This window comes from Leptodactylus fuscus, chromosome 2, assembly GCF_031893055.1.
Source record: "Leptodactylus fuscus isolate aLepFus1 chromosome 2, aLepFus1.hap2, whole genome shotgun sequence".
In the NCBI taxonomy this organism is placed as follows: Eukaryota; Metazoa; Chordata; class Amphibia; order Anura; family Leptodactylidae; genus Leptodactylus; species Leptodactylus fuscus.
In genome coordinates, this window is record NC_134266.1 from 34,089,359 (window position 1) to 34,099,638 (window position 10,280).

Consider the following 10,280-nt stretch of genomic DNA (forward strand, 5'->3'; position numbering starts at 1 on the left):
CCAACAAAAGTTACTATACAACAATGTACAATGTAATAATCTAAATGAAGACCCCACCAAAAATCGACCTCATCCACACATTTCCACCTATGCAGCTCCTTCATTTTTCTGATCAGCAGGGGTCCAGAGGTGAGACACAGAATGATCGCTGACATTTCCTAAAAAGTGTTCTTCACGTAACCATTTTACTGATCATGTCGATCACTTAAAGCCAAACTCCACCAAATACCTAGACGGTAGATAATTCATTCTTGTCAAGTGACAAGTTCCCCAGAAGCTGAGATATAAGGAGCTGTTTGATGGAGTTCTCATACATCTGCTTTGGCCATCCACAAGACCAAGGAAGCCCTGAGCTCACAAATAAGGGTTAGCAAAAGCACAACTAAAGCGTATCCCCAGTGTTACAGCAACAAACAGCTCCAATACCTCAGCGCCCTAGACCTCTAGGAGTATAATCAGATCTGACTATTTTTGGTTTATATAAGAGAATAAAATGTGATGTTAATATCTCGCACCGATCCTATTGCCCTTCTGCACATACTGACTTCCGATTGCAAGTATCACAGAGCACATCACTATATATAAAGGAGTCATAGGCGATACCCATGTCATATTACAGCAGGTTCACGCACAGCAGATTTGTAGCAGAACTTTCGGCAACTGTCTCTGAAGGAGATTTGCTGAAATCCATATCTTTGCAGCTGAAACAATCCCATCACATCCCAGACATGTCCTTGTATTCCCCATAATATACAAATTCTCTTATAACTCTGTGTTGTCATGTTCCTCTCTTACTCTTCCTGGAAACTGAATAGATTACCTGGATGTTACCACTTGGGGGTATGACCCTACACAAGGCTCATACAATTCAATCAGTGTACAGACACACCCAGTTGTCCAAGTAGTTAGAGATTTCTAATAGGAATATCAGAGGTATTGCACAACACATTGCTGCAGAATTGGTACTTCAAAGGGCATATACAGGACCGTATGTAAAGGCTCACAGGCCCTGGTGCAAATACTCATCTTAGGCCCCCTGTGCAACTTCTCACAGCCATCAGCTTATCCCATTTGTACATTTCCCGTTCCTTCTCTAGCTGGGCCCAGAACGCCATATAGACTTGTTCACAACATATGCACACAAGCTTCCCATCACGCCCAACCCCTGTCAGTGCCCCTCACATAATGATCATGCCCAATTTTGTACCACATAATCGCTCCTTGACTCTTTGCTGGTAACCCACTGCTCCTTTTGGAAATAAAGGGTTAACGTTCTCCTTTCTGACAGTGGAAGGCTGTGTACCATAAACCTTCACACTCCAGTGCATCTGAGGACAGGGGTCATACATTTACAATGCACATCAAAGAAGTTCACCTAGCCCTAGTGTGTTCAGGGTGACTTGTGCGGGGCCCCCCTGGCTTCTGGGCCCAGTCGCAACTCTAGGGGTTGCAGTAGTGGACACAAAGTCAGGAGAGGTGTCAGAAGGTGGCGATTTTCTGCAACAAGTCTGCTGTGTGTGACCGGCCCCTAACAACACAGTCATCCTCAATTATTCTGCACAAGGTCCCCAGTCAGGATCGGATCAAGGTCCCAGGTCAAACACATGTATAGAATACTATAACCACAATGTAGTGCATAGTATAGCGGTCATATAATACCACCATATGAAGAGTGGTGGAGACCCCAGACCAGGTGCCCCCCTGCCCAGCCCACCTGACCCCTGAACCCAACAGCTTTGGATCACCAGTCCAGGGTTTAACCCCTTCAACAGGTAGAAGTAATGGAGGCCAGGACGTGACTGGTGTCCATAATCCCCGGCTAGGATGGCTGGAGGAGGATGCACTGACCGGCTGTGATCTTCTGCAGCAGCAGCACATCCTCCGGAGTGATGTGCGGCTTCCTGAGCAGCTGCTGCTCCTCCGTGCTGCCCGCAGCAGCCACCACCTGCCCGCCGCTCTGCTTCACCTTCATGCTGCCCTCCTGCGTTCTGCTGCCGGGGAGAGTGTCAGTGCCCAGGGAGGAAGAGCTCATTCTCCGGGGAAGGAACCGACAGCGAGCCTGGAGGAAGTAAGCAAGACACGGAGAGAGCGAGAGATTGACAAGAGCGCAGGAGTGAGGAGGTGGATCCCAGTGACCTGCCCGCCCGAGCCGCTTCTAATCCGGAGCCTGAGCATCAAACGCAAAACCCACAAGTTGCCGGGCGCCCACCTGTGCTCGTACGGCCGCTCTGTCAATAAACACGCCTGCGCCCGCCCGCCTCACAAGTGGGCAGCCCCGATAATAACATAGTAACTGCGCGCTGGACGGGAGCTGAATGTTATACGGACGCGAGAGAGGGAGGGGGAGGGCTTATTTATATGGCCGGAATAACATGGGGCCCTCTGATTGGCTGACGGGGAAGAACAATGGAGATGTTATGGCAGGGTGATAATGCGAGGATAAAGCCACAGCGGCTGCATTTACCTGAGGCGCTGTCATGGTGGGGGAATAATGGATTCGCCAAGGTGTGCTGTGAGAGGGGAGGAGGAAGCCTGCCATAGAGAAGGAAGGGACAAGATGTCTGGGAAGGAAGGACTGGACTAGGAAACTGCCCAAGTGGCAATGGGCTAGTCATAGGGGGGCAACAAGTGGCAATGGGCTAGTGATAAGGGGGGCAACAAGTGGCAATGGGTTAGTGATACGGGGGTAACAAGTGGCAATGGACTAGTGATAAGGGGGGCTACAAGTGGCAATGGGTTAGTGATACGGGGGTAACAAGTGGCAATGGACTAGTGATAAGGGGGGCTACAAGTGGCAATGGGCTAGTGATGGGGCAACAAGTGGCAATGGGCTAGTGATAGGGGGGCAACAAGTGGCAATGGACTAGTGATAAGGGGGGCTACAAGTGGCAATGGGCTAGTCATAGGGGGGCAACAAGTGGCAATGGGTTAGTGATAAGGGGAGCAACAAGTGGCAATGGGCTAGTGATAGGGGGGCAACAAGTGGCAATGGGTTAGTGATAAGGGGAGCAACAAGTGGCAATGGGCTAGTGATAGGGGGGCAACAAGTGGCAATGGACAAGTAATAGGGGGGCAAAAAGTGGCAATGGGCTAGTCATAGGGGGGGCAACAAGTGGCAATGGGCTAGTCATAGGGGGGCAACAAGCGGCAATGGACAAGTAATAGGGGGGCAACAAGTGGCAATGGGCTAGTGATAAGAGGGTGACAAATGGTAGTGGGCTAGTAATAGGGGGGGACAAGTGGTAATGGGCTAGTCATAAGGAGGCAACAAGTGGCAATGGGCTAGTGATAAGGTGGGCAACAAGTGGCAATGGACTAGTGATAAGGGGGGCTACAAGTGGCAATGGGCTAGTCATAGGGGGGCAACAAGTGGCAATGGGTTAGTGATAAGGGGAGCAACAAGTGGCAATGGGCTAGTGATAGGGGGGCAACAAGTGGCAATGGACACGTAATAGGGGGGCAAAAAGTGGCAATGGGCTAGTCATAGGGGGGCAACAAGTGGCAATGGGCTAGTCATAGGGGGGCAACAAGTGGCAATGGGCTAGTCATAGGGGGGCAACAAGCAGCAATGGACAAGTAATAGGGGGGCAACAAGTGGCAATGGGCTAGTCATAGGGGGGGCAACAAGTGGCAATGGGCTAGTGATAAGGGGGGCAACAAGCGGCAATGGACAAGTAATAAGGGGGACAAGTAGCAATGGACTAGTAATAAGGGGTTTTAGACAAAATGGGGCCCTGGGAAAAATTAAAAGCGGGGCCCCAAATCCTGATACACCGTCATATTCAGTCATTTTGGAAGTCAGGGCTGCACCTCCAACAACATTGATATAGTCTTAAAAGATTAAAGGAGTTGGCCACCTTCAGACCGATATAGAGAAACAAATGTTATTTGTACAATAAAAGGATACACCATTTTGCAATATACCTTCTGTATCAATTCCTCACGGTTTTCTAGATCTCTGCTTGCTGTCATTCATTCTGTTACTTCTGGTGGATAAAACTCTGACCATGGTCATGTGATTTACGGTCCATGGTCATGTGATGAGGACACAGGTGCACAGCTGATTACCAGGCTGATGTCTGATTACTGTGCTGTGACTGTAACGAGCGGGACCTCGTGTGCTCATCACATGACCATGGACCGTAAGTCACATGACCATGGTCAGAGTTTTATCCACCAGAAGTAACAGAATGAATGACAGCAAGCAGAGATCTAGAAAACCGTGAGGAATTAATACAGAAAGTATATGGGAAAATTGTATATCTTCTTATTATACAAACCATAACGTTTGTCTCTCAATATTGGTCTGAAGGTGGACAACCCCTTTAAGAAAAAAAAAAAATTGTAAACATATATATAATTGTGAAACCACCATGTGTATACCGCTGTACAGGGGAGAATTCTTACAACTATACAATTACCAGACAAAACACATCATATAAAGACCAGTAATACCTCTATACTAGGCCCCGGTAGCACACTACCTCCACATGGTGACTACCTCCGAGTTGGTCATGTACTGCACAGACTTCTATCCTAACAAGCATCAGATCAAGTAAAAGTCCTTTTTCTGGCCGATTTTTTTATACTGATAATCTATTCACAGGACAACTCATCAGTATGTCAGTATGTACGGTAATCTGCCAGGGTTCGACAGCCGAACCCCACACAGATCAGCTGTATTAGTGGCTGCCGGGTACCAGACGCTGCTTGTGGACAGGATGCCACACTGATCCTATTCAAGCAATAGTAGTGGCGCTGCCATTACCTAAAACCACCACTATACGGTGGATGGCGCTGCTGTGCCAGTTCAATTACTTAAATAGTAAAAGTGCTGCATCCTGTCCACTACCAGCACCCAGAGGCTACTAGGACAATCGGACCCCAACAGATCACAAACTGATGTCCTACCTACCCTGTGCACAGGTCATCAGTATCAAAAATCAGTTTGCGTCTGAAAACTCCTTTAAAACAGAGAATTAATAATACTATTTCCTGTCCCCCAATAATAACAACCCCCTTTTTGCCCATATGCAATAGAAATGACCAATCGGATGCATTAACCCCTCTGGAGTCGTGGTTAAAGGCGCCATTTTCCCAGCGGTGCATGGGCGCCACCATTTTGCCGGTGATCGCCGGCGCCTGGAGCAAGCTCCAGGGCCGATGTCACATTTCCATGACAGCCGGGAGCCTTGTAAAGGCTCCGGGCTTGTCTGCAGTGATTTCCTTTTGCAGAAGAAATGATGATTTTTTGCAATGCATTAGCATTGTAATTCATTGCATTAGTGATCAGACCCCCTGGGGTTCAGCACCCCTAAGGGGTCTAATAAATGCAAACAAATAAATTTTAAAAAGTAAAAAAAAATATAACATTTTTTAAAGATTATTAAAAATTCTAATCACCCCCTTTCCCTAGAACAGATATAAAAGTAGTTAAATACTGTGAAACACATACATGTTAGGTATCCCCGTGTCCGAAATCGCCTGCTCTACAAAGCTATACAAATATTTTTCCTGTACAGTAAACGCCGTAGCGGGAAAAATAGTCAAAAGTGCCAAACCAACGTTTTTTCACTGTTTTAATTCTGATAAAATTTGAATAAAAAGTGATCAAAGCAATAGCATTTCCCAAAAATGGTAGAAATAAAAAGTACACTCGGCCCCGCAAAAAAAGACACCCTATGCATCCCCGTACACGGACGTATATAAAAGTTACAGCTGTCAGAATATGGCGACTTTTAGAAAAAAAATTTTTTAACACAGTTTTGGATTTTTTTAAGGGGTTAAAATGTAAAATAAAACCATATAAATTTGGTATCCCTGGAACCGTACCGAAACACAGAATACAGGGGACATGTCATTTTGGCTGCACAGTGAACGCCGTAAAACCAAAGCCCGTAAGAAAGTCGCAGAAATGCATTTTTTCTTCTAATCCACCCCATTCTGAATTTTTTTCAAACTTCCCCATACATTATACAGAATAATTAATGGCGGCATCATGAAGAAAAATTTGTCCCGAAAAGATTAAGACCTGATATGGCTCTGGGAGCGGAGAAATAAAAAAGTTATGGGGTTTAGAAGGAGGGGAGTCAAAAACAAAAATTAAAAAATGCCATTGGTGGGAAGGGGTTAATAATAGTTCCCCCCCCTGGCCTTATTATTAACAGTTGCCCTTCTAAGTAAGGCGGCATTCTCAATACTGTCGCTGTCCGCCCATGGGTTTCCATCCTGAACCCTGGAGAAAATGGACAGGGGACGGCTTGCCGGCGGTCAGCTTTAGTTTCAGTTTTGAAAGGTAACCACCGATGTCCGTATGCAGCCTCTCCGCCTGCAAACCGATTTTTTGCATTCCTATATGCAGGACTTTGTGTCGTGCAAAAAACAAAATGGATAATAATGGAGAGGGGGAACACAGAAGTGGGTGGAGCTAAATTTGCATCATGTGCTGTCCATTTTGTCCCTCTTTCTGCCTTTGAAAGTAAAGGAGGTATGCCAAAGGTAAGTAAAGTGAGGGGGAGACAAACTGAGGTAGTCAGTATTTGGCAGCCCAGTGGGCCCCCCGCACTTGCCCGGGAGCTGATGCTTGCCTTGGTTGCACTAGTATATTGCCAAAGAAGAATGGTCTAAAATTCCAGCAAAGCATTGTTAAGGTCCATTCACACGGAGTAACGTGCCGCATGATCTGGCACGTATACAGCGTGTGAGACTTTGAGCGCCGTAAAATCCTCCCCATCCCTATATAATAGTCCCCCTATGGTTAACAATAAGTCCTCCTTATACATAGCTCCCCTCCCCTTATAACTTACCCTAGACTTATTACATCTAATCCCTGTTAGTAAATATATGCCCCCCCCCCCCCCCTTATCAATAATAAAGACTTTTTGTCAGAAAATAATAAACCTTTTACTCACCTCACCAGGCTCCCTGCTGTGTCCTGAAGCTGAAGCCTATCCCGCTAGTGGTCTCCGCAGTAGGACCTGTGATGACATCATACACCACGCCCTCTCACAGGTCCATCTCCGGAGTTCCCATATACAGTGATCTATGTCAGAGCAGGGACTATCGCTCCCTGGTCTATCATAGACATTCACAGTATTGGCATAGCACACCAATACACCTGTAACTAGGGCTCTCCTGAACCGGAGCATCAGACCAAACGTCTGGTGCTGCAGATCCTGGGCCCCTTTGGAGTTGGGGGCCCTGGGCAATTGTCCAGTTTGAACTGTTACTTTAGGCAATGTCATCTACAATACTTAGGCTATTCAGTGCCTTCAGATATGGCGGTGTGACTGTACAGATAGAAATCTCCATCAGGTACCAATCCTGGTTATTGTACAGGCAGATCATATTGTACTTATAATGGGAATCTCTCTTTGTTTTTTTACTCCTGAGAAGTGAGAGAACAGGGAAATGAAGGTGATAAGAAGTGTCAATAAGAGACGAGATATTCTCATGGCCAGAATAAATATGACTAGTGACAATGGACTGAACGACTTCCTGTAACCGGTGTCTGCTCCGCCAATTGTACCTAACCAGGTACCTGATATCTGGAGGGTGTTACAGATCCCCTTGTTGACAGAAGAATCACTGTACAATATACGAGACTGTATATCCGGGGAACAATATTATCCACTGCTGTTTCAGGAAACAACGAATTTTGGAAACAAACAAAAACGCTACTACAGTCAAGTGAATGGGAGCTGAGCTGCAGTAACTCGGCTTGGCCACTAGAGTTCACATTCATTTGAGTCCATCGCAGAAACCACTGAAAATTGGCAGAGAGAAAGGTCCTGGAAGGTGGACTTTTTCATGGACACTTTCAGTTTGGAAATGAGAGATCCCATTATAGTCAAAGGTGTCCAGCTCTCCGTCATTTGTGTCTCCTGACAGACTCAAACAATGGAGAAACTGACACTAGTGTGAGTCTGGAGTAAGCAGTGTAAGGAGCTGTACACTGTGCTCTTGCAGGCTGCTGTGATCATGTGTCTAATACTGATGACCTACCCTAAGAATCCTACTAATATTCTAAATGTGAAAGTTTGGATGTTTGTTACTCTTTCACACAAAAATGGCTGAACGGATTTGGATGAAATTTAGCACATAGATAGCTTTTAACCTGTATTAACACGGTTTTATCTCCGTAAATGACATGGCTTCACCACTGTTATGAATTTATGTTCATATACTATATTATACTGCTCTTTCCTGCAGCGTTATCTCAGCTAATTGCAGTTTGCTGATAAAGCCAGGTCTGTTATCTCTATATGTAAACACACAGATAACACTGAGTCCATTCTGTCCAAGCATCTGCATATTATTCGATCTGCATTAGTGTTCTGTGTCCTCTAGGCAGCGTGCTGGTCAGGGAGATAGCAAAACCCCTTTAATACAAATTGGTAGTTTCCCAATTTTAAAAATCTAATTTGTCGCAAAATTCTAAAAAAAACACGAGAGCTATGAAGGGTAGCCAGAAGTCAAGAGAGCTCTGCTCAAGTGGCTATTAGAGCAGCCGAAACGCTGAAGCAGGCGGAACATCGACGCCAACAACACACTCATTATATGGCGTCCCAGCGAGCTGCTGAGATGCCGGAACAATGACCGGCACGGCATGAGGAACAAGTTCAGCTGCAGGCAAGCTTGAGAGCTGATGAAACGCCGGAGCAGGTGAACCATGAACGGCAGCAACGAAGTCGCGGGCAGAGGTCATAAATTGAAAAGGCTAAGGTTCCACATAGCGGACCGCAGCAAAAAGGCACTTCAGGACAAAACATGGCAGCAATGCATTGCGTTTTTTTCCGCACCGTGTTTCACAGAAAGTCCACAAAGGTTTCCACTGCAGACTTTCTGCTTCCATTATACCCATAGGAAAACCGCCAGTGCTACCGTAGGTATAACGGACATGCTGAGATTTCCATAACAGCGACAGTTTTGGAAACTCCAGTGTGTATTCTTTCTAGCAAATCTCATCCACCTTCCATTGACTGTAAAAAATTGCGTTTTTTCTCATCTGTGTTTCTGCCGCAGCCAAACCACGGCGTTTATGCCATGTGGGGCCCCGGCCTAAGACACGTCCTATTTTATACAATAGGTTGCAGTCAGATTTAAAGAGGACCTTTCACCATATCCGGGCACAGGCAGTTCTATATACTGCCAGAAAGCTGACAGTGCGCTGAATTCAGCGCACTGTCGGCTTTCCCGATCTGTGCCCGGTGTGAAGAGCTTACGGCCCGGTACCGTAGCTCTTCTATGGTCAGAAGGGCGTTTCTGACCATTAGCCAGAGACGTCCTTCTGCCTCGCGGCGCCAATCGCGCTGTGCTGTGGAGCGGGGAGGAACGCCCCCTCCCTCTCCTCACACAGCTTGTCCGTAGACGAGCATTATCAGGAGCGGGAGGTGGCGTTCCTCCCCGCTCCACAGCACAGCGCGATTGGCGCCGCGAGGCAGAAGGACGTCTCTGGCTAATGGTCAGAAACGCCCTTCTGACTGTAAAGCGCTACGGTACCGGGACCGATAGCGCTTTACACCGGGCATGGATCGGGAAAGCCGACAGTGCGCTGAATTCAGCGCACTGTCAGCTTTCTGGCAGTATATAACACTGCCTGTGCCCAGATATGGTGAAAGGTCCTCTTTAAGATGCGTTCAGTCTTTTCTGTAACTGATGGTGAAAGATAAATCGGTCATAGGGAGAAAGTCAGATGCCAAAATGCAAGTGTGAAGGTTCTGTTCACACACATATCAGTGTGACGGCTGTTTCTGTAACAGACAATTTTTTTTAAAAAAAACACCTTCATTGCAATTAAACTAATAACACTTTAATTTTTTTCCCCCGAAAGGAACTGGCTGTCAAAAAAATAAGACCTATTACTACTGAGCATTTTCACAGATCTCTCGTATACTCTAGTCTATAAAGAATCTGCGAAAACAGGTGCACAATTCGGCAGGACATACTGTCCTGAAGTGATTATGGTAACGGACAGTATGTAGCGGAGAGGCAGGGACTCCTACCAGTACAGATAACTATAATGCTAGGACAGGGCTCAGCAACCTTCGGCTCTTCAGCTGCTGTGAAACTACAACTCCCAACATGCTCCAGTCACTTCCATGGAAGTTCCAAGAACAGCAGAGAAGTATGCATGCTGGGAGTTGTAGTTTTACAACAGCTGAAGTGCCAAAGGTTGCCTATCCCCGTACTAGGAGTTTCTCTCCCAGAATACGGTTCAGGCCAACCCATGGACCAGTGTGAATGTGGGGTAACTGCACTGACTTTCCTTTCCTAATCTA

At 46.6% G+C, this 10,280-nt stretch overlaps 1 protein-coding gene across 1 annotated transcript in view; it reads right to left on the minus strand.

The window, feature by feature from the left end:
• The window catches only part of UNC119 (unc-119 lipid binding chaperone), a 40,023-nt gene extending 37,700 nt beyond the window's left edge, over positions 1–2,323 (minus strand). Inside the window, exons 1-2 of the mRNA XM_075263579.1 lie at positions 2,210–2,323; positions 1,849–2,059 (exon numbers count right to left, since the gene is read on the minus strand). Coding sequence (XP_075119680.1) covers positions 1,849–2,032 — 184 coding nt within the window. The 5' untranslated portion in view covers positions 2,033–2,059; positions 2,210–2,323. The remainder of the gene's footprint in view (positions 1–1,848; positions 2,060–2,209) is intronic.
• Between the last annotated feature and the right edge of the window lie 7,957 nt (positions 2,324–10,280).